We start from the raw sequence: 26,856 nt of genomic DNA, 5'->3' as shown, positions 1-26,856 counted from the left end.
TCTTTGCATCAACTCATCAACATCGGGATTTTATTTGTGGCAGCTTTAGTGTTGACAGGAAGGACTAGCAAGTGGCATAGTGGGATAGAACATCATGCTTCAGTGTTTGAGTACTGCGTCCTCTGGCTATTCCAAAATGGCATAGGTCAAGTGCGTTTTGCTGTTATATCTAAATGAGAGGAAAAAAATAAACTATTATATTTCTAACAAGTGGCCCTTGTGTACCTAACACACACTTCACTGTTTTATATGAAAATCCTTGCAAATAAAATGTAAGCATTTTAAATGGCACCATTCATGACATCCCAAAGCCAAGTAAGTTATTTTGAAGTAAAGTCACCGGGGTAGTGCAAGAAACACAGCAGCCAATTTGCAAAATCAAACTGCTGCAAACATTATTAATTTGACAATGACCAGACCCAGGCAATCTGTTAAAAAATTCCTAGGAGTAGAGACTGTACCATCATCCATTTGGATGGGGAGCCTATGATGTGGTGTGGAAGTAACTGGAACTCTGTTCATCATATAAACCAGAGAGGGGATGGGTTTAAAGACCATATTATAAAACTGGTGAGTTGAACAGCAAAAACATGACTGTAGATTGACATTTTAGCAGATATTGATGTTGAGTTGCAAACTCTCTTTCTTTCAGTGATATCTCAAAAATAAATGAAGGAATTGGAGATAAGATAGGCTTGATCCTGCAGTCGCTGGCCTCCTTTGTAGCTGGTTTTGTGGTCGGCTTTTTGAATGGATGGAAGCTGGCATTGGTCATTCTGGCTGTGAGTCCGGTTCTGGGAATTTCTGCAGCCATCTGGTCCAAGGTTAGTGTGGTTGGCTGTGTGTTTTAATTATGCTTACCTACAACATTTTGAATTTTCATTATTTGCAACAAATAGGTATTATTCCCTAATTTCTATCCCAAGTTTTCTCCCACGGCTTTTCCCAGATTCTGCAACATGAGCAAGCTCATTCTCTGAACTTACTTGATGCAGCCTTGCCAATAACGTTTGCTGAGGGTCACACACTCAACCATTGCTTTAATTTCCAGAACAGTCATTATAGAGCAATGAAATATGGTGCTGCATCTGTGGGCCGAGTTCCCGATGGCGCAAGCCACGTGTGGTCTCAGCGGTCGGGAACTCAGCGTGCCAGCTGCGGATAGTGTCCAGCGCCGCCACACTTGGTCGGGATCCGTGCTGCTGGCCGGGAAGCTTCTGCTGGGGGACTGGGGAGGGGGGTGGCCAGGGAATGGGCTGTGTGGTCGTGGTTGGCGGGTTAGGTTTCGTGCACAGCCGGCGCCATGTTGTTCAGTGCGACCTGTGCAGGTTGTCAGCCTTGCATATGCGTGGGAGTTTCACGCGATGCCGGTGCTAGCCCCTCACCGAATCAATGAGGCGCAACGCCGATTTCCTGTTGTGAAACTCCCGCTCGAGCCGGCATTTAGCCGCAGAAATGGAAAATCCAACCCCACGTCTTTACGCTTTCAGTCCAAGTTGTTGCGAAATCTGCACTTACCTGTAGGGTTTTGATTTCCCCAAGCATGACTATCAACACAAGAGAGAGTGAGGTGGAGGGATTCTGAATATTAAAGCTTTAGCCATGGCAGGCTTCAGTTGAAATTGGGATATCTGTAATTGTGCATCTGATTTTGAAAGGGTGCCTGGAGGCAGCTATGCTGAACTTTCTTAATGTGGGCACCTAGATGTCGCCCAAGCGATGCGGATGTGTGCCATTTGCAGGCAAATTGTGGTTTCCTTGCAATCATGGAATGTCTCCCGGAATTGCTGATTCCATGGGTCCAATCCTAACCTACGTGCCGGAATCACTGGTCTTTGGATTTTCTGTGTCTATCATAGAATCATAGAATTTACAGTGCAGAAGGAGTCCATTCGGCCCATCGAGTCTGCACTGGCTCTTTGAAAGAGCACCCTACCTAAGCCCACACCTCCACCCTATCCCATAACTGAGTAACCCCACCCAACACTACGGGCAATTTTGGATACTAAGGGCATTTTAGCACGGCCAATCCACCTAACCTGCACATCGTTGGACAGTGGGAAGAAACTGGAGCACCTGGAGGAAACCCACGCACACACGGGGAGAAGCTGCAGACTCCACACAGACAGTGATCCAAGCTGGGAATCAAACCTGGGACCCTGGAGCTGTGAAGCAATTGTGCTAACCACTATGCTACCATGCTACCCTAAATCAACAGTCTAGATCAGGGGTGGGCAAACTTTTCCGTGCAAGGGCCACATTCAGAAATTCACAATTTTAAAGGGCCGCATAGTATATTAAGTAAAATAATTACATCACCCGGTTATGATTCTGGGCGCCTCATATAGAACATAGAACAGTACAGCACAGAACAGGCCCTTCAGCCCTCGACGTTGTGCCGAGCAATGATCACCCTACTCAAGTCAACGTATCCACCATATACCAGTAAGTAACCCAACAGCTCCCCCCATTAACCTTTAAAAAAAAATGTAAAATTTAAAAAAAAAAAAAAAATTTTTTTTAATTTTTTTTTTTTTTTTAAATGACTTGGTGGGCCGCATGAAGACCTTTGGCGGGCCGCGCGGGCCGTAGTTTGCCCACCCCTGGTCTAAATCAACAGTTGAATCTACCAGCACAATATAATCCAGAAAAAGGAGCAATAACATCATAATTTACTGGAACAGACACTTTGCCTTACAGTGTCATCCAATATATCATTGATAATGAATTGATTAGGATGGGCTACAGTGGACAACCATACATCACACCTCATTTGCATTGAATCTTTTGTCTAATTTTACACAGCTCTTTGACCTGGTGTACACATCCCAGATAAAATCTCTGGTTTTGTTTTATATTCCCATAGTTTCCAAATTATTCATGAGGAATATGTGAGGTGCTGGAGTCTCACATAATGAATTCCTACTTGTAAGCTAGATTTCTAGAGTGTAAGTGGGGTTAGGTGGGCAAGTCAGGGCCTTTCATGCGTCGGTGCAGACTTGATGGGCCGAAGGGCCTCTTCTGCACTATAGTATTCAGTGATTCTGCAAAGTCTGGTGTCTAAAAATAAATACATTTTATCAAGAGTAATTTGAAATATTTGCATACTTTTAAAATTTAATAGAGTGTGCTGACTCTGAAGTTGTTCATTGTAATTGCATGACTTTCTCATCTGATTTCTAACCAGTTTGTGCTCGGTTTATTTTTATTTGGCTATGAGGTCAATGATCTCGTATCCTTTGCATCCTGTCAGATCTTTACCTGTATTTCATGTACAAAGCTAGACAAATAAACATAAAAATGTACTGCGTAAATTCCATCTTGATAGCCTTAAATGGTATTGTCTGATAAGCTAATGTGGTTTAAAATATCTTTGCCTTAGATGCGGCTGAACTTTGAAATTGGTTGAAAAGGGAAAGGCTTGTGTCAACATGGCTATCACAAGCTGCAGTGAAAGTTCAAATCTCTTTGAATTTTTAAACGCAACAATTAACCCTATAACACAAAAATCATGTAAAATATGATCAAAAATTGGACAAATTAAAAAACACAAAATATGTCAGAAGTCCACAATAGTTTCTCCATCCATTTGCTGAAATATTCAAATAAAAAGTGATTTTTGTCCAGAAACTGCAGTTCTCAGTGGATTAATTCCAGGTAGACATTCCAACGCACACTTTGTTTTCTATTCAGGGGACGTGGGCATCGCTAGCTAGGCCAGCGACTGTGCTGTTAGGGAGGGAATTCCAGGATTTTCACCCAGCAACTGTGAAAGATCAGTGATGTAGTTCCTAATCAGGTTAGTGTGGTGTTTGGAGGGGAACTTGAAGTTGATGTTTCCATGCATCTGTAGCCCTTGTCCTTCTAGGTGATAGAGGTTGTGGGTTTGGAAGGTACTATCAGTAAAGCCTCTGTGATTTGCTGAAGTGCATCTTGTAGATGGTACGTACATGTGCCATTGTGTTTCGAGATGGAGGGAGTGAATGTCTAAGATGGTGAATAGGGTGCAATGAAGCCAGTAGCTTTACTCTAGGTGAGCTTCTTGAGTATTGTTGGTGCTGCACTCATCCAGGCAACTGGAGAGTATTCCATCACAATCCTGGCTTGTACCCTGTGGATGATGGAAGGCTTTGGGGAGTCAGGAGGTGATCTACCCACTGCAGAATTCCCACTGCTGACTTGCTCTTGTGGCTGCAGTGTTTAGTGGGCTGGAGCAGTTCAGTTTCTGATCAATGGTGATCTCAGGATGTTGATAGTCAGGGATTCTGCGATTGTCATTGAATGTCAAATGGAAATGGTTAGATAGATAGATAGAGAAATACAGCACAGAACTGGCCCTTCGGCCCATGATGTTGCGCCGAACTTTTGTCCTAGGTTAATCATAGAATTTTGGACAATTTTTCATGGCCAATCCACCCAACCTGCACATCTTTGGACTGTGGGAGGAAACCGGAGTACCCGGAGGAAACCCACGCAGTCACGGGGAGGATGTGCAGACTCCACACAGACAGTGACCCAAGTCGAAATCGAACTTGGGACCCTGGAGCTGTGAAGCAATTGTGCTATCCACAATGCTACCGTACTGCCCTTAAGAAGTTAACCTACACTCCATTATTCTACCCTAATCCAAGTACCTATCCAATAGCCGCTTGAAGGTCCCTAACTTTTCCGATTCAACTACTTCCACAGGCAGTGCATTCCATGCCCCCACTACTCTCTGGGTAAAGAACCTACCTCTGACATCCCCTCTATATCTTCCACCATTTATCTTAAATTTATGTCCCCTTGTAATGGTGTGTTCCACCCGGGGAAAAAGTCTCTGACTGTCTACTCTATCTATTCCCCTGATCATCTTATAAACCTCTATCAAGTCGCTCCTCATCCTTCTCCGTTCTAATGAGAAAAGGCCTAGCACCCTCAACCTTTCCTCGTATGACCTACTCTCCATTCCAGGCAACATCCTGGTAAATCTCCTTTGCACCTTTTCCAAAGCTTCCACATCCTTCCTAAAATGAGGTGACCAGAACTGCACACAGTACTCCAAATGTGGCCTGACCAAGGTTTTGTACAGCTGCATCATCACCTCACGGCTCTTAAATCCAATCCCTCTGCTAATGAACGCTAGCACACCATAGGCCTTCTTCACAGCTCTATCCACTTGAGTGGCAACTTTCAAAGAACTATGAACATAGACCCCCAAGATCTCTCTGCTCCTCCACATTGCCAAGAACCCTACCATTAACCCTGTATTCCGCATTCAAAATGGACAACCTCACACTTGTCAGGGTTAAACTCCATCTGCCACTTCTCAGCCCAGCTCTGCATTCTATCTATGTATCTTTGAAGCCAACAACAGCCCTCCTCACTATCCACAACTCCACCAATCTTCGTATCATCTGCAAATTTACTGACCCACCCTTCAACTCCCTCATCCAAGTCGTTAATGAAAATCACAAACAGCAGAGGACCCAGAACTGATCCCTGTGGTACGCCACTGATAACTGGGCTCCAGGCTGAATATTTGCCATCCACCACCACTCTCTGTCTTCTATCGGTTAGCCAGTTTGTTATCCAACTGGCCAAATTTCCCACTATCCCATGCCTCCTTACTTTCTGCATAAGCCTACCATGGGGAACCTTATCAAATGCCTTACTAAAATCCATGTACACTACATCCACTGCTTTACCTTCATCCACATGCTTGGTCACCTCCTCAAAGAAGTCAATAAGACTTGTAAGGCAAGACCTACCCCTCACAAATCCGTGCTGACTATCCCTAATCAAGCAATGCCTTTCCAGATGCTCAGAAATCCTATCCCTCAGTACCCTTCCCATTACTTTGCCTACCACCGAAGTAAGACTAACTGGCCTGTAATTCCCAGGGTTATCCCTATTCCCTTTTTTGTACAGGGGCACGACATTCGCCACTCTCCAATCCTCTGGTACCACCCCTGTTGACAGCGAGGACAAAAAGATCATTGCCAACGGCTCTGCAATTTCATTTCTTGCTTCCCATAGAATCCTTGGATATATCCCGTCAGGCCCGGGGGACTTGTCTATCCTCAAGTTTTTCAAAACGCGCAACACATCTTCCTTCCTGACAAGTATCTCCTCAAGCTTATCAGTCTGCTTCACGCTGTCCTCTCCAACAATATGGCCCCTCTCGTTTGTAAATACTGAAGAAAAATACTTGTTCAAGACCTCTCCTATCTCTTCAGACTCAATACACAATCTCCCGCTACTGTCCTTAATCGGACCTACCCTCGCTCTAGTCATTCTCATATTTCTCACATATGTGTAAAAGGCCTTGGGGTTTTCCTTGATCCTACCCGCCAAAGATTTTTCATGCCCTCTCTTAGCTCTCCTAATCCCTTTCTTCAGTTCCCTCCTGGCTATCTTGTATCCCTCCAGCGCCCTGTCTGAACCTTGTTTCTTCAGCCTTACATAAGTCTCCTTCTTCCTCTTAACAAGACATTCAACCTCTCTTGTCAACCATGGTTACCTCACTCGACCATCTCTTCCCTGCCTGACAGGGACATACATATCAAAGACACGCAGTACCTGTTCCTTGAACAAGTTCCACATTTCACTTGTGTCCTTCCCTGACAGCCTATGTTCCCAACTTCTGCACTTCAATTCTTGTCTGACAGCATTATATTTACCCTTCCCCCAATTATAAACCTTGCCCTGTTGCTCGCACCTATCCCTCTCCATTACTAAAGTGAAAGTCACAGAATTGTGGTCACTACCTCCAAAATGCTCCCCCACTAACAAATCTATCACCTGCCCTGGTTCATTACCAAGTACTAAATCCAATATGGCCTCCCCTCTGGTTGGACAATCTACATACTGTGTTAGAAAAGCTTCCTGGACACACTGCACAAACACTACCCCATCCAAACTATTTGATCTAAAGAGTTTCCACTCAATGTTTGGGAAGTTGAAGTCGCCCATGACTACTACCCTGTGACTTCTGCACCTTTCCAAAATCTGTTTCCCAATCTGTTCCTCCACATCTCTGCTGCTATTGGGGGACCTATAGAAAACTCCCAACAAGGTGACTGCTCCTTTCCTATTTCTAACTTCAACCCATATTACCTCAGTAGGCAGATCCCCCTCGAACTGCCTTTCTGCAGCTGTTATACTATCTCTAATTAACAATGCCACCCCCCCCCCCCCCACCTCTTTTACCATCCTCCCTAATCTTGTTGAAACATCTATAACCAGGGACCTCCAACAACCATTTCTGCCCCTCTTCTATCCAATTTTCCGTGATGGCCACCACATCGTAGTCCCAAGTACAGATCCATGCCTTAAGTTCACCCACCTTATTTCTGATGCTTCTTGCATTCAGGTATACACACTTCAACCCATCTCCTTGCCTGCAAGTACTCTCCTTTGTCATTGTTACCTTCCCCACTGCATCACTACGTGCTTTGGCGTCCTGACTATCGTCTACCTTAGTTGCTGGACTACAGATCCGGTTCCCATTCCCCTGCCAAATTAGTTTAAACTAATTAATTGATTCTCTCTTGCAAAGATGGTCATTATCTGGCATTTGGGATGCGACAATGATACTTGTCATTTATCAATCCAAGCCTGAAATGTGTTCAGGTCATGTCTGGGGCAGCACGGTAGCATGGTGGTTAGCATAAATGCTTCACAGCTCCAGGGTCCCAGGTTTGATTCCCGGCTGGGTCACTGTCTGTGCGGAGTCTGCACGTCCTCCCCGTGTGTGCGTGGGTTTCCTCCGGGTGCTCCGGTTTCCTCCCACAGTCCAAAGATGTGCGGGTTAGGTGGATTGGCCATGCTAAATTGCCCGTAGTGTCCTAAAAAAGTAAGGTTAATGGGGGTGTTGTTGGGTTACGGATATAGGGGGGATATGTGGGTTTGAGTAGGGTGATCATTGCTCGGCACAACATCGAGGGCCGAAGGGCCTGTTCTGTGCTGTACTGTTCTATGTTCTATGTTGGATTAAGCAAGGCAGGCTGCCAGAGGTGTGGGATTTGTTGTGCTCTCTGACTTCCCATTTGCACAGGGTGCCATTGACTGCATACTTGTAGCAGCCAGTGCAATTCATTAATTTCATTATCTAAACATCCAGCTAATTTGTAATCACAGAAAGAAGATCATGTTTGTGCTTGGTACTAAAAGTAGTTTTAAAAAAGTTATCAACTGTGATTTATGGGGTTCACTTGTTTGCAATAGCCTTACCTCCCCCACATCACATGTCAGAATATTCCAAAAACCTAACCATATTGCATGAAACAGAACTTTAAATGATGAATTCAGGAAGATAATAAAACATTAAAAAAGTAAAAAGTCAGGAAGATAAAATGCAAGGGGGAGTGATTCTCCAAAATGGAGACTAAGTGTTTGCGCTGTCGCGTTTCATGATGGCGCGAAACAGGCACGGAGACAACCGATTCTGTCCCCCACAGGGGGCCAGCACGGTGCTGGAGTGGTTCACGCCGCTCCTGCCTCCCTTCCCAGTGCCTAATGGGCGCCGCGCCAACCCGCGCATGCACAGGCGACTTCTTCAGCGCGCCGGCCCCTACGCAACATGACGTGGGAGGTAAGGGGCCGGCCAAGCAAAAAGTAGGCCTGGCCGGGGGGGGGGGGGGGGGGGGGGGGGGGGGGGGGGGGGGGGGAGAGGCTGGCCAACCGATTGGTAGGCTCCGATCGCAGGCCAGACCCCATCAGAGGCCCCCCCTCCCCCCCCCCCCCAGTGAAGGAGCGCTATTCCCTGCCCCTCAGGCCGCCCCCCCGACCCTTTGCGCAGAGTTCCTGCCAGCAGCGACCAGGGGTGAACGGCGCTGGCGGGACTCTGCCGTTTCCACGTGGCCGCTCGGCCCATTCAGGCCGGAGAATCGGCAGCCCCGCCAATTCCAGCAGCCCATGGCCAGCGCCGCGTCAAACACGGCGGTGCAAATGGTGCCGATTCGCCGCACCTCGGAGAATCGCAGCTTGGCGCAGTTGCGGCAATTCTTCGGTCCGGCACGGGGCTCGGCGAATCGCGCCCTAGGTACCAATTAACAACAATTAGCAGTATTTAACAGTAAGAGGAGACAGCTTAACTTTAACAATTGAACAGACATATCCCCACCCTTCTCAGACCAAGTTGTGAAGTGACAGCATCAAAAACATCGAAGACAGCTCTTAGCACCTCTCCATAAATATTCCTCTCTTCCCACCTCTCTTGTTCCCCGCCTTTGCCTGTCATAAAACTCTCTCTTTCCCTCTCATTACCCATGTCTTTCTCTTCACATCTCTCTTCACATCTTTCTCTGTCTCTCTGTCTTTGCTAGTCCTTGCACAAAATGGCTTCTCAAGTCACCTTTCTGATACTTTACAAATTGAAAGCACACCTTAGTCAATTGTTGGAAAAATAGCCAATTGATCTATAGCTTGTTAATAATTAAATAAGAAAGAGCCCATTGGTTCTAGCTAATTACACATATTGGGCGTGATTTACCAGCCGCATTGCCTCCCTGTTGAGGCAAATGCGGGTGCAGTGTGGCCGGTAGATGCTGGGATTTCCCTCTCCTGGGATCTACCCGGCTCGCCACGCCTCACGAGATCTCGTTCGATGTTGTGATCTGAATCACACCCATTATGGGCAAGATCAGTATTTGGCAAATCTGCATAGCAGAGTGAGACAGCTAGTCCCACTCTAATATGCGCTTGTCTGATCTCCCAAGGCCCTGGGATCTAACCCCTTCGCCTTGGAGACCTCAATTGAGCGCCGTTCAGTACTGGTCCCCACAAACGGGACCAGACAGTATTGCACTTGGGGGAATATCAAAGGAGACCTGAGGCCCCCAGGTGGTTGCCCTCTGTGAAGGGTGCACCCTGACACTGCTGGTGCCACCTGGGCATCCTGGCACTGCCATGGTGCCTAGGTGGCACTGCCAAGCTGGCAGGGGCATTGCCAGATTTCCAGGTTGGCAGTGTAGAGGTGTAAGGATGGCATTTGTCCCACACCAGGGTTCGGGCCCGGGGATGCCCTGTTCATATGAAATAGGGTGCATGGGGGTCTGAGGACACTCTTACAGGTGGATTGGAGCTTTGGGGGGTGATCTGGGGGTCATGTCAGGGGGGTCGAGAGATTGTGATCTCCTGCACAGAGGGATTTAAAGTGGAGCTCCTTGGTGCAGGAAACGGGGCTATGTGCGGCCCAGGCAGTGCGTTCCCTGCTGAGGCCCCTGTTTGCAACAGAGTCCAGTTAGAGAGCGTGTTGTTACTCAGGAGCCCAGGGGGCAAGAGAGGCCGATCTTTTGGCCTTTTTTTCCTGGTGGCCCGGAGGCAGACTTTACTGAGATGGAGAGACTCGGAGCTCCCAAAGTCGGGGGTTTGGGTTAGTGACATGGCAGGGTTTGTCAGGCTTAGAAAATCACAAAGTTCAGTATTTCCTACAAACCCTAAGTCATTGATTGCAGAGTCATGTAATGAAATCCATAGTGATTAGTGTTCTGTGACCTCACAGAGGGATCCCGTCAAGCAATGTTGGGGAACTCCTCAGGGGCAAAGCCACATCCGCAGAGGTCATTGGCCTGCAGCATCAGGATTATCCCACACCTCTGACATCACACACTCATCCCCATCTAGCAGACATTTCAAATATCAACAAGTGGAAACAATGTCCATGCATGGGGTGAATGGGATCTAAGAAAGGAGCCGTGTTCGGCCTGAATAGTGTAAACAGGGAGCCATGAAATTTATATTAATATTTTAACCAAAACTTCACAGTCATAAAATGAAGGCCATTGCAAAGTGCACTTGGGTGAAAATACTCCAACGTGGCTCACGATAAATACTTGCAATATTTATTGCTGCTGCATTAGGGTAATCGCTACGCTTCCAAAGACAAGTCCCATGGGTTCACAAAATATGATCTTCAGATGCAAAGGTTACATCTGTATTGTCCATCCATCATTTTAATGTAGGAAGTGCCTTTATTCATGTTGCTATTGTGGAACTAAAGGCGGTTGACAGATGAGATTGCAAGAATACGTGAGTCTGGGAGACAAGTTAGGGTCATCTGGTACCATTGAAAGAATGTGGGACATTGCATCATATTGATGAACCATTCAGCACCTGAGATTTTTAACGGATTAAAGCAAAATATATTTACAAAAATGCAAAGTATGTACAGTGATTGAACACCTGTGCCACCATTGTGCATTGAGAACTTCTTTTAAACTCTATCGCCACATCTTGATGCAGCCCCAATATCCATGGCAGAGGTGGATGCAGCCTGCTGACTACCTGTTGTCTGAGATGGCTTTGGCAGGCATCCTCTGGTGGCCTGAAAGCCCCGGCCCTCTAAGGGTCTCTTGGCCTCAGTTAGGTGCACTCTCCTTGGCCTGACGGGATTGAGTGGATGGGGTCACAGGCAGAGGGATTTGGGACACCCTTGGATGGCCCTGGGAGTTTTGGATGCCAAAGGGTCCGACCATGTCTCAATGCTGGAATGCTCCCATGGCGAGAATGATGGAGTGCAGGTCCAATTGAAAATCTAGCACAAACTGTGCTTTCTTCTGGACCTGGGTTGCAAGGCAGCAGCCCCCACTCCATTCCTTTTCCCCTACCCCTTCCTATGGAGGCCTTGATGAGCTTGCATGTCAGAACCACAACATCAGATGGACTACAGATGGACTCCTCCATCCTTTGTTCCAGTCTGTTGATGGCCTTTGATAAATATGCCTGTTGTTTCTCTGCCTGTCTTTGATCACAAACATTTGTCTTAGCGTTGATTGTAGGGGCTCCTCATCGGACATGGACTCATCAGGGGCCTAGTCTCGAGTGTCAGAGAGCAAGGCTGTCGCTGCCCCGCCATCTGCGGGTACATCTTGATGAGGTGTCCAACAGATAGTGAACCTGAACCTACTCTAGAACTAGGATGTATGGAGGCTTGTACATCTGCATTGGTGGAAGGTGCAGGTGAATGCAGTGACGGATCTTCGTCTGACGGTTCCTCAGCATCCTCATTGGAGGTGGTCTGAAGGCTGGGCCTAAGTGCTGTGGTGGAGGAACTTTTCCTACTAGTAGTTGACACAGAGAAAAGAGATAATTAATAATTGACTGGACAGGCTCCTACACTACAACTCACTCAGTCACTGTCCGCATGTGGCCGGTGTGTACTGGAAGCATCTTCACAGGCTTTTTGACAGAGGCCGATCATGCCTTCATGCAGGAATGATCTATCCCTCTAGCCAAGTGAGCAGCCTGTTTCTTGTACTGGGATAGGGTCCTCACCTCTGGGATGCCCCGCTCCAGTCTTTGAACCCTCCCTTTTTTTGTGGGAAATCTTGTCCTGCATAAAGACAGATGGATTGACTGAGCATTAGATAACAGAGCAGTTCAGAAGCATGCATTCCTACTGTACCCTCTCCAGTTAGGGATAAGCTTAGAATTTTTGCAGGATTTACATGAGATTGTGATGTTAAGGTGGCTGACAGACATTCAGTGCTGATGTCCTATCTGCTGGTAGTGATTGACATCCATGTCTCCTCGAACCGACCCCATCGCCCAGCAGGAATCACGCTGATTTTCCCAAAATGGAAAATTCCACCCATTAACTCTTCTTTTTCTTCATAGATGCTGCCAGGCTTACTGAGTTTTTTTGAGCACATTCTGTTCTTATGAAAGGGGAGCGATTCGCCTGTTTGTGGATATGTGACATTTTGCTGTTTCTGTGATGTTTACAGAATACTTTTCTGGGAATGTGCATGCATGTTTTTACCCCCACAACCACATTGTTAATTTAATGGTCCGTCTCAGGTTTTATTTGTTTTGCGGATCCTTTGTGTATAGGTGCTGATGATCAATTAGTAATGGAGTGATCTTTGATAATTGAGGGCAATTCTTGATTCGAAATGCAAGGTGCGCATTTGTGATTTGTTTGACAAATTCCGTCCCGAGTGTCAACTATTGGGCATGTTTAAAATATAGTTCTGCACATTTTCGAGACTTCTTTAATGCGTGAAGTTGGAAGAACCTTGAACCAGCCATTCCTTGATGAGAATCAGGGAAAGGTATGCAGTGACTGAATGGTTTGACTGCCCGGAGGTTGAATGGGACAGGATCCTGCCTGGTGAGAAAGTTTCCCTTTCTCCCTTCCTTCATCTCACCATGGCTAAGTAGCTTTTAAACTCATGTGTAAGAAAATAACAATAATAATCTTTATTAGCGTCACAAGTAGGCTTACATTACACTGCAATGAAGTTACTGTGAAAATAACAGCGGCTGTTGGGTAGAACGTCAGTTGATCAAGTTATTTTTAAAAACTATTTTTACTCTATGAATGCTGTAATATTTGTAACGCATCAATGGATATGAATTATGACATTTTTCCTTATTTTGAATGATTTAGGTGCTGACTTCATTCACAGAACGAGAACAAAATGCGTATGCAAAAGCTGGAGCAGTAGCAGAGGAGGCATTGTCAGGTTTCAGAACTGTGGTGTCTTTTGGGGGGCAAAAGAAAGAAGTTGAGAGGTTAGAATGTTTACTTACTTTCCCAAGAATTGCAGGTAGTGGGGAGGGTGTGTGTGTTTGCTGGCACTAAACAATGCTTTTACAATGGGCTTATTTTGGCATTGTACACAGCACCTACTTGTGTATTATATCTCCCAAACCTTGAACGATGGAACAATACTTGCATTATTTTGCCACCTTTATGCTAATCATTTGCTTTTTATTGTGTTATCTCTCCAGTACACGTGAATACATATGAATGAGAGGCAACTGGTAACCAGTTTTATAAAATTTGAATGGAAAGTTTTACTTATCACACAGAGTCCAACTGCACTCTGTATTTGTTTCTACCTGTTAGATACAGCGCTTTCCTGCATGTAAATTGAAAATATATAGATTGGAATTGACAGTCCTAACCTTATGTACAACTTTAGACGCATTTTTGGGTCGGTAGCAACAAAATGAACTCCGAGCAATATCATTGAACGATATCACCCAGTGAGTGCTCTATCTGGCATTTTTAGTGAAGGAGCATCCAGGTGAAAAAGAGCATTTTTTGGCAATCACATGGCCATATTCTAAAAGTAGGCAAATTGTAGGCTACTCTTAGCTTGTCACTCTTTCGGGTCAATTTTGATTCCTGCTATGTGAGAGTCCCTTTAAGAAAAGTATGTTTAAGGCAGCACGGTGGCCTAGTGGTTAGCACAACCGCCTCACGGCGCTGAGGTCCCAGGTTCGATCCCGGCTCTGGGTCACTGTCCGTGTGGAGTTTGCACGTTCTCCCCGTGTCTGCGTGGGTTTCGCCCCCACAACCCAAAAATGTGCGGGTTAGGTGGATTGGCCACGCTAAATTGCCCCTTAATTGGAAAAAATAATTGGCTAATCTAAATTAAAAAAAAAAAGAAAAGTATTCATCAAGTGGCTGCAGTGACGTCATTGTGTGAGTGGAGCTGCGCTGTCTATCTTTCACTTTGTTTTTGAGCTGGCAGCTGCAGTGTGTTCGGTTTCGTTTCAGAGGTGGATAGCTGCATTCAAAGCAAGCAGCTGTATAATGATCTCTCTCTCTCTACAAGCTAAAGAATGTCTCCAGACCATTGATGATTTCAAAGTAATACCTGTTTCTGTAGAGCATTTAAACCTGCTGTCTTTATTTTAAAAATAATTTAACTTATGGATGTTGTTTGGGAAGTTATCAAGGGTTGTATTGTAGCATATTGTATTTGGTAAAGTATCAGTGTTTGTAGTTGATGTTTACTGTGTGTTTATAAAATATTAACTGGATTCATGGAATAAACATTGTTTGTTTTAAACAATACTTTAGCTCTCTGTTCCATCACACCTGTAAAGTGGGCCCTCGTGCTCCCCATAACCAAAATCTATTTAAAGTTGTGGGTCAGGTGAACTTCATGATATACTTTGGGGTTCTCTAAACTCTGGCCCATAATATTCCAAAGAATGGGTGGATCAGGTTAGGGTGAGATACTAAAATATTTTTAAAATCCCAAATCTGGGCCAGAATTCTCTGTCTGTGAGTTTCCCGGCAGTGTGGGGTGGCTTCAATGGCAAATCCCATTGACAAGCGGCGGGAGTAGAACATAACCTAATTCCAAACTGTCCCATTCCTGATTCCAAGGAGGCAGAACAAGCTTGCTCCCAGGATTTGGGAAGCTGGCAATTTTACTGAGACTGGCCGCATCTGATTTAGCTCCCATCCATTCAAAGACCCGGGGGAGGGGGGGGGGGGGGGGGGGGGGGGGGTTTCAGGGATCAGACCGCACTCTAGGATCTGAGATTTGATGCCCCCTCCCATCTTCCTACAAGCTCTCAATTGTAATTGCAGACTTCCTAACTATTCCTGCACTTGTTCCAGAGTCCTCGCCGACTGACTGGAAGCCAAACCTGTCAATCAGGCTGACTTTGAGATTTCACGCGGACTTCCAGGGGGGAGTGTCCCTGAATGTTGTCATATTTGTCACATTTCTGTGAAGGTAAACCAAGTGGTTGGATTATTTTTCCAGTGTCTAATCATATTTACCTTTTTACAAAGGTATCAGAAAAATTTAATTGACGCTCAGAAGATTGGAATAAAAAAGGCCATTAGTACCAATATATCAGTGGGATTCACCTTCTTAATGATCTACGCATCATATGCACTGGCATTCTGGTATGGAAGTACCCTCATAATTGAAGAGAACTACACAGTTGGAAAAATGCTAACAGTAAGTGGGATTTCATGTTATGTTAAACACCCAAGAAATTATTTTTTAAAAAGCCGCCAAATGGCCTTTTTCACTTATTTTGTTTTAACTCTTTAGTCTCCCCGTTCATTTCAACCTCACGGGAGAGAAATTGGTCTGTACCAATTCGGACTCACTTCTGTATGAGCAACACACACACAAAACAGCGGTCCGAGGACTAATTTCTGTTGTTCCTCAGGGCAAATGCTAATGTTGGTAATACCTCCAAAGGCAAATAAAGATGGAAATGAAGGAATTTAATGCTGCCCACCTTCCTGTTAGCGTCAGTCAATTAAATCCCAGGCGGAGAGGTTAGGCGGGGGGTGGGCACCTGGTGATAATAATAATAATAATCGCTTATTGTCACAAGTAGGCTTCAACGAAGTTACTGTGAAAAGCCCCTAGTCGCCACATTCCGGCTCCTGTTCGGGGAGGACGGTACAGGAATTGAACCCATGCTGCTGGCCTTGTTCTGCATTACTAGCCAGCTGTTTAGCCCACTGTGCTAAACCAGCCCCAATCACGATACCTGTGAATTTGGAGATCACTCCTGCTTCTCCTAACTGAAGAGTTCTTTTTCAAATGCTCACTACTTATCTTTTGTTCGCAGTCACAAGGGCCGTTGAAGAATTCTGGGAGGAGAAACCCAAAGGCTGTTTATCAAAGGACAATACCGTAAAGGGGTTTGATCTTCAGCAGACATTATGTGCATATTTAACATATTCAGCTGCGTTTGGTGTCTGCGTGGGAACAGCTACCACAAATTTAGCAGAGATTTGGTGCAAGCCATCCCATAGCTAAATTAGTCTGTTTTACATTTCATTTATATTCACAAGACAAGTACAGCGCGTAACGATTTGCGCCATTAAGTAGGGTGCTCTTTCCAAGGGCCGGTGCAGACCCGATGGGCCTCCTTCTGCACTGTAAATTCTATTATTCCTATCAACCGTTTTGAGTGTTTGGACAGCATATAGCCCTTATATCTGTCCAGCTAACTGTACACAATGACGTGGAGGAAAATTATGCATTCATTTTTTTCTGCCTGTCTGGCAGTGCCTCATGTCCACTTGTGAATTTCATCTGAGATTGGAGCCCCATATAAAATACGTGGAGAATTATGGATGCAGATATAGATATGGGTTACATATTGAAGGGTGGGTGATCTCTTTTAACACCTAAGATAAAACGTAACATTTTTAAAACTTCTGAAATTAATAAAAACCTGGAGGAATTACATTTTCTGAGACAAGGGGCATTAATTGATAGTTAGTCATTTATAAGTATCTTTGTCATTGAAAGAGCATTTATATTAATAATTTCTAGACTTGACTTTCTGTGGTCAATTAAAGTGCAAATGCAGCACTTTGGTGAACTTATGTGCCATTTCTGTGAATCAAATGGCCATCACTTTGTGGTGATTCGCAGTTCTGAGGTTATCTCTTTTTTGCTACAAGTTGCTGGCTGATTTGCGCAATAATCAGACGTGTGAATCCGAAGCTATTACTTTTTCAGCAAAATTTAAACCTATATGTTTGAGGTATTACAACCACTTTAAATAAATTCCCAACTTTGAATTTTACTATTTATTGATGTGAATTCCTAGGTTCATGGTTTAAAACTAATTTCCTACACCTTCACAGGAAATAAAATCAGAAATTCAGACAAGGAGTCCACTTGATCTGCAGCGCACAAACTTCTTATCCATTGAAATGAATGAACAGAAAATTAGGTTAACCGTGAATTGGAAACCCAGATTTCACTAGATTTCCTAACATGGGCCCCTACCACAGAAACGTTTATCCCAGAAGCATTACATCGTAAAATCTGCAAATTGGGACTTTGGGCATCAAGAGCACAAATCATAAATTTACTGCCTGTGAGGCAATTGGTCCCAAATTGGCCCCTGTGGGGTGAGCTTTCTGTGGAGGCATCGTGGTTGCCCTTGTGATGAATGTAGGAAATTGTATATATATACTGTATTATATATCTGTTGCAGCAATACATATTTTTAAAACATATTCTGTTCCAAAAATATTCAACATAATAACGCAACCTTAACATCCAACAGAATACACAGTTTGCATATTTATTCCCCCCACCCACTCTATGATAAACAGCTCCTCCAATATAGCCATAATCAGCCTCCACCGTAACCCAAAGCCCCCCTCCGACCCCCTTTGGGCAAATTTGATTTTCTCCAACCTCAGAAACTCGTGTAAGTCTCCCAACCATGCAGCCCCGGCGGTGTGGCCGACTTCCAATTCAAAAGTATCCGTCGCCGGGCAATCAGAGAGGTGAAGGTCATGACATCGGCCCCCTTCCCCTCCAGCAGCCCCGGCACCTCCGACACCCCAAAGGTCGCCACCATAGGGTCCGGCTTCATCTCAGTGCCGACAAACCTCTAAGTCCCCAAATACCGCCTGCCAAAAGTTCTCCAACTCCTCACACCCCCGGAACATATGGGCATGACTCGCCTGCCCCCTCCTACACCTCTTGCACCCTTGCGCTACCTCTGGAAAAAAAAGTCATGTGGAGCCTGTGCACCACCTTAAATTGTATAAAGACTCATCCTTGTGCAGGAGGAGGTGGAGTTCACATGGCACATTATTCCGAACCAAAGTCCCCATCCTATCGCTCTCCCCAACTTCTCCTCTCACTTTTTGATCCTTTTCACGAAGACCGTGATCTGCTCTCCCAAACAGTCATCTATATCTCCAATCATATCATTCCCACGCTCATCCAGAAGCAACATTTTCTCCAAAAGCGTATACTCCTGCATCTGAGGGAATGAAGACAGCTCCTTGCGCGCAAAGTCACACACCGCCAGTATCTGAAATCACTCCACTTTGGTAGTTCGAACCTCTTCCACAGCTCCACTAACCCAGCAATCCCCCCCCCCCCCCCCCCCCCCCCGCAAACATTTTTTTTTTTAAATTTAGAGTACCCAATTATTTTTTCCAATTAAGGGGCAATTTAGCATGGCCGATCCACCTACCCTGCACATCTTTGGGTTATGGGGGCGAAACTCACACAGACACGGGGAGAATGTGCAAACTCCTCACGGACAGTGACCCAGGGCCGGGATTCGAACCCGGGTCCTCGGCGCCGTATGCAGCAATGCTAACCACTGTGCCACCGTGTTGCCCCCCACCCCCCCCCCCGCAAACATGTCCCTGACCCGCTCTAACTAACCCTCCCTCCATCTCCTAAAGATCCCATTCTTTCCCCCCAGTGCAAACCTATGGTTCCCACACACTGGAGTCATCACCAACATGTGCCCCAGTTTAAAATATCTCCTCAGCCGGTTCCGAATTTTTATAGACAGTTCTACCACTAGACTCCTCGTATAATTCCTCAGGGTGAACAGCAGCAGGGCTGTCACCACAGACCTCAGGCCCGTACCCTTTCAAGACTCCTCCTCTAATCTGACCCAATCTTTCCCCCCTGTCCCACCATCATCTCGCCCTCTCCACATTCACTGCCCAATAGTAATGCAACAAATTTGGGATCACCAGCCCCCCTTCTCACTTCTGCCTTTGCAACAGAGCCCTATTAATGCTCAACACCTTTCCTGCCCACAAAAATTCAGAGATTAACGCATCTCCCTTCGGAAAAAATGCCTTGGGGAAGAAAACCAAGAGGGACTGGAACACAAACCAGAATCTTCGCAATATGTTCATCTTCACCACCTGCACCCTCCCCGCCAATGTAAGGTGCAATGGATCCCACCTTTTAAGGTCCCCCTTAACCTCCTCCACCAACCCCGTGAAATTTCACTTATGCGTCGTGGTCCACTCATGCGCTACCTGAAACCCCAGCAACCAGAACCGCTCCCTTCCCACCTTAAATGGCAGTGCCCCCAAGTTACGCTGCTGCTGAAATTCATCCTTAATGAAGCTCATCAACTGCTCCATTGGCAGCTTTCCAATCAATGTGACACTTCCCCTTCTGCCATTTTTACAATTGTTGCTGCACCACGAGTTTCTTCCAACTCTTTAGGGCAGCACGGTAGAACAAGCAGATAGCACTGTGGCTTCACAGCACCAGGGTCCCAGGTTCGATTCCCCGCTGGGTCACTGTCTGTGCAGAGTCTGCACATTCACCCCCTGTCTGCGTGGATTTCCTCCGGGTGCTCCGGTTTCCTCCCACAGTCCAAAGACTTGCAGTGTAGGTGGATTGGCCATAATAAATTGCCCTTAGTGTCCAAAAAGGTTAGGAGGGGTTATTGGGTTACGGGGATAGAGTGGAAGTAAGGGCTTAAGTGAGTCGGTGCAGACTCGATGGGCCGAATGGCCTGCTTCTGCACTCTATGTTCTATGTTCTTTAGCCAGGGCTTGCACTGTCTTCTATCGAGTTTTGTAATCCACAGACATGCCGATCCGGGGGGAGAACTAATCCTTCTTCACTCTCCGTACAACTTTTCCACCGCAACTCCCTAAAGTTTGGGTAAAAGGGATCAAAAGCAATGCCTTCAAGCAGGAACCATCCTATGTGCGACCATGCACTCCATGGCCGCCACCGTAAATCCCTGTTGCAGTAATACTTTTAGAACTCCTGGTTTAATATACAGGCAGGTACTGTGTCTGTAAAAGATGCAATGAAGATATCGTAACGGTCGGATAATCATTGATTATAACCATTTAATTGTTTACCTAAATAGGGATAATGGGTAGAAAGAAGGTTCCCTGGGGTTTGGATAATTCAGAGATTGTGTTTAGCCTTCGTAAAATGGTCATAAGACAGTTAGTAGGATAGAGATAATGTAATTAATGGGAGGTGCCAGGTCTGTAGCAGGAATTTAGTTTATAGTCTACAAAAGACAGAAGAACTTGCAGCTTGTGTCTGAAAGGAGGTCTCTCCTTTGCTGAAAGCAACTCTCTATGCAGAGGACAGCAAGCATCCCTGAGTTTGCTAACTTTATTTACCAGTGGATTTTGGCCTGTAATTAATTAATTGCTTAATTAGAGATAAAGAAGATATTAAAGTGTTTCCTTTTATTGTTAACAATTGTTTAACTGTTAATTAGAAGCTATTTTCTATGATGTTAATGTAGTTGGCCCTGAGTTGAGAATAGTTTGATTAAATATAAAAGATCCCTATTTATCAGTGGAATTACTCCAGTTTACAAATTGCAAAATTGTTGGGGTTTCTTATCCAGTTTCTTAACATACATTGGGTCTGATTTGGTACCGTAACATCCTGAACGTTTAAATGAGGCCTTAAGCTAAAATTTTGGCTGGCCTCAGGCTTCTGTTCCCCTGTGTATACTGCTCATCCAAAAATGGGCCTGGACTAATTTCAATCCTAAGGTTTTTAATAGAACAATAGTTACATGATAAAGTTCAGAACAGGAACAACAGACAAATAGCATCACAAGCATTATCACTAGCATTTGTAACAGGATTAGGTAGGGTAGATTCAGAAAGAATGTTCCTGGTGGTGGGGAGACTCCAAAACTAGGGGTCATAGTTTGAGGATAAGGGGTAAACCTTTTAAGACTGGGGTGAGGAGAAATTTATTCCCCCAGAGAGTGGTGAATCTGCCACAAAAGTGGCTGAGGCAAAAATGTTGTGTAACGTCAAGAAGGAGTTGAATGTAGCTTTTGGGGGGAAGGTACGATCAGGGTATTGAACTTGATGAACAGCCATGATTATAATGAGTGGTGGAGCAGGCTCGAAGGGCCAAATAACCTCCTCCTGCCTCTATTTTCTATGTACGTCTATGTATCATTTTGCCAGGAGCTGCCTTTTTTAATTTCCATGATTTTAAAAAATCTTCAGGTGTTTTTTTCAATTCTGATTGGCGCATTTGCCATTGGCCAGTGTTCACCTAACATCGAAGCATTGGCCACTGCAAGAGGAGCAGCATATATGGTCTACAAGATCATGAATCAGGTAACCCTATCATTTCATCGTAGCATATGTAAAGCATTGTACATTCATGAGTAATAATTGGAATGAGAACCTGAGGAAAGTGTCATCTTTCCCTTTGACCACTGTATGGATCTAGGAACGGGAAAATGAAAATGAAATGAAAATTGCTGATTGTCACAAGTAGGCTTCAATGAGGTTACCGTGAAAAGCCCCAAGTCGCCACATTCCGGCACCTGTTCGGGGAGGCTGGTACGGGAATTGAACCATGCTGCTGGCCTGCCTTGGTCTGCTTTCAAAGCCAGCGATTTAGCCCTGTGCTAAACCAGCCCTTAGTGAAAAGCTAGTGAACAAAACAAAATGCAGCGATCATAACATTTACTTGCACAATATGTTTTGTGTGACCAGGAATCGAGAATGCCTGCGGATTGAGCCACTTAAGTAGCCGACTAAGGGTCAATTCTTTCCTCAATAGGGATTTTCCACATTGCATGGGGAGACTGACCAGTGAAGCATGGTGGTCTCCAAACAGGCTGCAATGGGAAGGATCCTTCTTGTGGGGTCTCCATGACCTAGGATAGGGCTGGGCCCTTCTGCTGGCAATGACTTCCTCTTATTCAAATGTCACTATCAACATTCAGGGACACTTCCCCCCTCCCCTGCCATGGCTTTTGCCAGTGTTCCCAAAGCCATTTACCTGTCTTTGAGGGTGCCAGAGCAATGAGGTGCCCCCTCCTTACAGCCTCAGCAGTGGCCAACTCTGAGGTAACATTGCTGAGGCTGCTGAGCTACAAACCTACTAATTGGGCCAGCAGCTCACAAGGGCAGGCTGCCATCCTTAATTACCATCCACAAAATCAACCCAACTGTACTTTACCTGCTAGATGCAGTTACTTGCTACATCTTGCCTTTTTAACTCCATAGCCTTAATCCTTAACTAACTCAGTAACCCCCCCCCAACCTGGCCCACCACCCCATTATTAAGTCATGCCTTCAATTGTCGATATTCGTGCCCTAATCCCCTTGCTCTTGATGATTCTCTCCTTTTTGTTTTCCTTTTCTAATCTACACTTCCATTGTGGAGTTTCTTTAAGCCTCTGTGAAGATTCTTGGGGTGCTTTTTAATTAATCTATAAATACAACTTGTTGGCACATGCCCAGCGACTACCGCTACTTCTATAGAGGATAACTCTCTATGATTTTGCTTAATTCTGATTATTTTTTCTTTATCATAATACAGGAACCAATAATTGATAGTTTTTCAGAAAATGGACATAAACCTAATCAGATTAAAGGGGATGTGGAATTTACAAATGTGCACTTCAAATATCCTTCACGGCCTGATGTTGAGGTAGGACTCATTCTATCTCTTCAGATACAAAAATTGTTTTCTATGTATTATGATTTCTTACTTAGATTAACCTCTGAAAAAAAGTCTTGCATTTACATTTAAATAGTATTACATCTATGAAAACTTAGAAACACTTCTAATTGGAACGTTTTGCAAGGTCATTGACCTGAAACTGGCCCATTGGGAATGGGTTAGCAGCTGGGAAGTTTTGCAAAATGGTGCAGGGAGGTGTCTAGAATTTGAGGGGTGTATCCCAACATCTTGTGGTTCGGATGCCTTCCAGGATTGAGCCACTCAAGAGGCTAATTAAGGATTATTATGGGCCACTTCCTGCCTCTGAAGGCATTTTGGCCAGGTCAGGAGAGCCTCCTGCGTCATGGGAGACCAGTGGGGTGGGTGGGGGTACAAGTAGAGAGGGCTTAGGGGCAGAATCCTTTATCAGCAATCTTGGAAGTGCATCCCAATGTCAAATGTGCTGCCTCCACTCCCAATTCTGCAGGACATCCCTCCAATTGCTAGGGCCCCAGCTTCCACTAACAACACTCCGCCCTCTCAGTCATTGAGATGGCTTCTGCCTGCAGCTGTAGTCTCGACAATGGCCACTGCTTGTGTGATATTGCTGATCAGCAGCTCTAGGGGGGGAAGCCAATCTTCCTCAGCTGGGTTGAGGCCAATTAATTAATCACTGCCAGCAAAATGCACCCTATTGTCCTGCCTTCAGCTCTAACTACAGAATTTCCAAAACATGAGGAGACTTCAGCCCAGTAGCTCTGATTCGCTCTTTACAGGCTGCCTGACGTGTTCAGTATCTCAAATATATTTTGTTTTTATTTCTGGTTAAATTAAATTGGAACCCTGCTATCAACCTTAAGTTATCGATACTTTATTCTTGACCAAAATATTTGCGCAATCCTCTCTAATTACACTTAATTTTCAGAGCAGAAATAAAATATCTTTAAATGTTTAAAATATATTCATTTTCCATTCTCTGTTGTTTTATGGTAGGTATTAAAAGGACTGCAACTGAAGTTGAAAAGTGGGCAAACAGTTGCTCTGGTTGGCAGTAGTGGATGTGGAAAAAGCACCACAATCCAGCTCCTACAGAGATTCTACGACCCTGAAAATGGAACGGTAAAGAATTTGACAACATGCTTCATACTGTGAAAATAAAGCAGCTCAAACTGAGGCCACTAGCACCAGGTGTGATTCCTGATAGCCAGCTGAATCAGGCATGAGTGCCAAAATGGGATTCTTGTTGGGTGTCAAACCAATTGTGGGGCTCAGGCTGGGCTGGAGGGGCTCAGGTGCAGGATCGTTCCCGGGATGGTGGTCGTGTGACAGGTCTTACCTCTGTAGCATTGAAAATCATTGAACTGTTTTTCAGAACCCTTTGATGTCTCTCCCAACATGTCAGTATCAATTATCTGTCAGAGGAAGGCAAAAATCTCCCCTCTGAAGCCTTGAAACACTTTGACATCTCTCCCAGCATGTCAATATCAATGATCTGTCAGGTGAAGGTGAAATACCTCCCTTTGGTATGTTGGATACCAGTGAAGTGCTTTTATCACAGTCAATTTAATTTCCCTTTAACCTTTTCAAGCCTCTGGGCATGCTGAGAATCCTAAAAGCTTTAAACTTAATTGTTTACATTCAATTTCATAGCCCAATTTACCATGGCCAATACACCTACTCTGCACATCTTTGGGTTGTGGGGGTGAGACCCATGCACACACTGGGAGAATGTGCAAACACCACACGGACAGTGACCCAGGGCTAGGGTCGAACCCAGGTCCTTTGCGCCATGAGACAGCAGGGCTAACCATTGAGCCACCATGCCGCCTACAGGTGTTCTTTCTAACTGATTTTTAAAAAAGAGTCTGTTTCTTTGTTCTAATGAGCTTCTTAGAAAGACCAGGTGTAAGGGCAGCACTCAGAGTGTAAAAGGTAATGGACCATAAAATTGAATGTAAACAATGCAGTTTAAAGATTTTAGGCTTCTCGGCATTTACAGAGGCTTGAAAAAGTTAAAGGAGAATGAAATTGATTGCGAAAAAAGCACTTCAAAGTTTTCAAACACATCAGAGGGAAGGCTTACACCTTCATCTGACAGATCATTGAGATTGACCTGCTGGGAGAGACATCAAAGGGTTCCAACACATAAGAGGGACTTTTAAACCACAACTTGTCATGCTGAAAGACAGTTTAACTATTCTGAAGCTTCAGAGGGAAAACCTCCACACAACCCCCATCCCAGGAAAGACACCCGTCCTGAGCCCCTCCAGCCTAGACCGAGCCCCCTGACTACCACCTTCCCTGAAGGATCCCCCTTCCAACCTGGAGGCAAGTGTAGAGAAGGCACTCACTCCCTTGCCACCCCCCCCCCCACCTCCCAACCCCCCCGCCTCTTGGAGTCAACAGAACCAGGTTGGCATTTTCAAGGGAAGGGTCCAAAGAGGTAACTGAGAGGGGGGACCTGAAGGGAAGAGGAGGCCTAAAGGGGGGAGGACTTGGTTTATGGAACTGAGGGGGGTGTCTGAAGGGAAGGCCTGGATGGGAGGTTGAAAAGCGCCCTGATGGGGGACTGAGTGACTGAGGAGATGGGGGTGGCATTTGGCAAGCCCACAACTAATTGGCAGTCACTTGGTGGGTGGGGGCTTGCCAATGATTTGCTAGGGGGTGTTTGCTTGGCAGCGATTTGGTGTGTGTGTGGATTTGCCAGCAATTTGAAGGAGGCGGGGGTGCTGCAGTCTTATTCTGAGATTGGGGCACCCCGATTTCTGAGGAGGAGCGGGACCCGTCAGCGAGTTTAGGCCTGGGCTCTCTCAAGGCCAGCACAAACCTCACCCCCTCCACAAAAGTTTCAAAGTGAAGTTGAATCCCGCCTCCACAGCGCTGCAAGTACCAGCGGGGAACACACTGTTTTTTCCATTGTGGACTGTACTTAGATTTAATTTGACAGAATCATGTCCATAAAATAAAAAAGGAAATAATGTTGATCTTCTACAAAACCTGTTTCCATCTGTTACAAAATTGAGGCCCCATTGTCGGAAGAATAGAAAAACAATGGAAAAATTGCTTGTAGTTCGGGCTTCTTTCACTGAAGCTGAAAGGTTAAACCATGGCTGCTTGGATGTATACAAGTCGTAAAGAGATCTGATAGATTGCACCATGATTAACTGCTTCCACGTCAGTGAGTTAGCAACAGAACGACTGACACTTAAAATAACCAGAAAAATATATAATAGATTTTATGAAAAGCTTCTTTCCAAAGTGGGTGCCTGGAATTAACTGTCACAGTTTCTGCAGGAGTCAGAGAACATATTATTTTGAAGGTATTTTGAATTATAAATTTCTCTTTCAGCATATTGTGCTTTTTTTGTGTTTTCACTTTAGTTACTGAAGATCCCCCCCCCCCCCTCCCATATTCGTGTTTGGAAGAATATGGACATTTCTGAAACTGCAAATTGTTTGAAAAAGCTTCTTTAGTTTGTAAATATGGTCTGAGCGCATAAGTGTAAAGAAACAAAGATAAACATACACATAGTATTGGTTAGAATATTGTCAGAGATTTTGGATGCTGCATTTGCAGAAAGGGCAATAACGTTTTAGAGAGTAAACAGTGTAGATTCATCAGCACAATGCCAAAGCTGGAAACTGCAGTAATGCAGCCACCCATGTCATTGGAAGTACTGAAGGCAAAAAAATAGATTTAATATGGATTTGTGTTTGAAGGTGTTAGTTGTTGACTGTGTACTGTCAATTTGGAATTGGTGGGGAATGAGGGACTAAGTCTCCAATTTAACTGCCTTCCCATTTGCTTGTTGGAGGGGCTTAAAATTCCCCACATTATGGGGTATAGGTCACAGCTGGAAATTTATCACTTGATCTAACAGTACTGGGAAAAAGTACCTGAACCAAT

The 26,856-nt window shown here is 45.1% G+C and overlaps 1 protein-coding gene across 2 annotated transcripts in view; it reads left to right on the top strand.

Moving 5' to 3' along the window:
- abcb4 (ATP-binding cassette, sub-family B (MDR/TAP), member 4) overlaps positions 1 to 26,856 on the top strand; it is a 170,776-nt gene that overhangs the window by 54,726 nt on the left and 89,194 nt on the right. For both annotated transcript variants that reach the window (XM_038797976.1, XM_038797977.1), the window contains exons 7-12: positions 653 to 824; positions 13,376 to 13,500; positions 15,527 to 15,698; positions 21,497 to 21,610; positions 22,827 to 22,937; positions 23,943 to 24,068. In XM_038797976.1, the coding sequence (XP_038653904.1) occupies positions 653 to 824; positions 13,376 to 13,500; positions 15,527 to 15,698; positions 21,497 to 21,610; positions 22,827 to 22,937; positions 23,943 to 24,068 (820 nt within the window). The remainder of the gene's footprint in view (positions 1 to 652; positions 825 to 13,375; positions 13,501 to 15,526; positions 15,699 to 21,496; positions 21,611 to 22,826; positions 22,938 to 23,942; positions 24,069 to 26,856) is intronic.

This window comes from Scyliorhinus canicula, chromosome 5 (assembly GCF_902713615.1).
Source record: "Scyliorhinus canicula chromosome 5, sScyCan1.1, whole genome shotgun sequence".
Taxonomy (NCBI): domain Eukaryota; kingdom Metazoa; phylum Chordata; class Chondrichthyes; order Carcharhiniformes; family Scyliorhinidae; genus Scyliorhinus; species Scyliorhinus canicula.
Note: the sequence above shows the minus strand (reverse complement) of the source record. Positions and strands in the feature narration are given on the sequence as shown.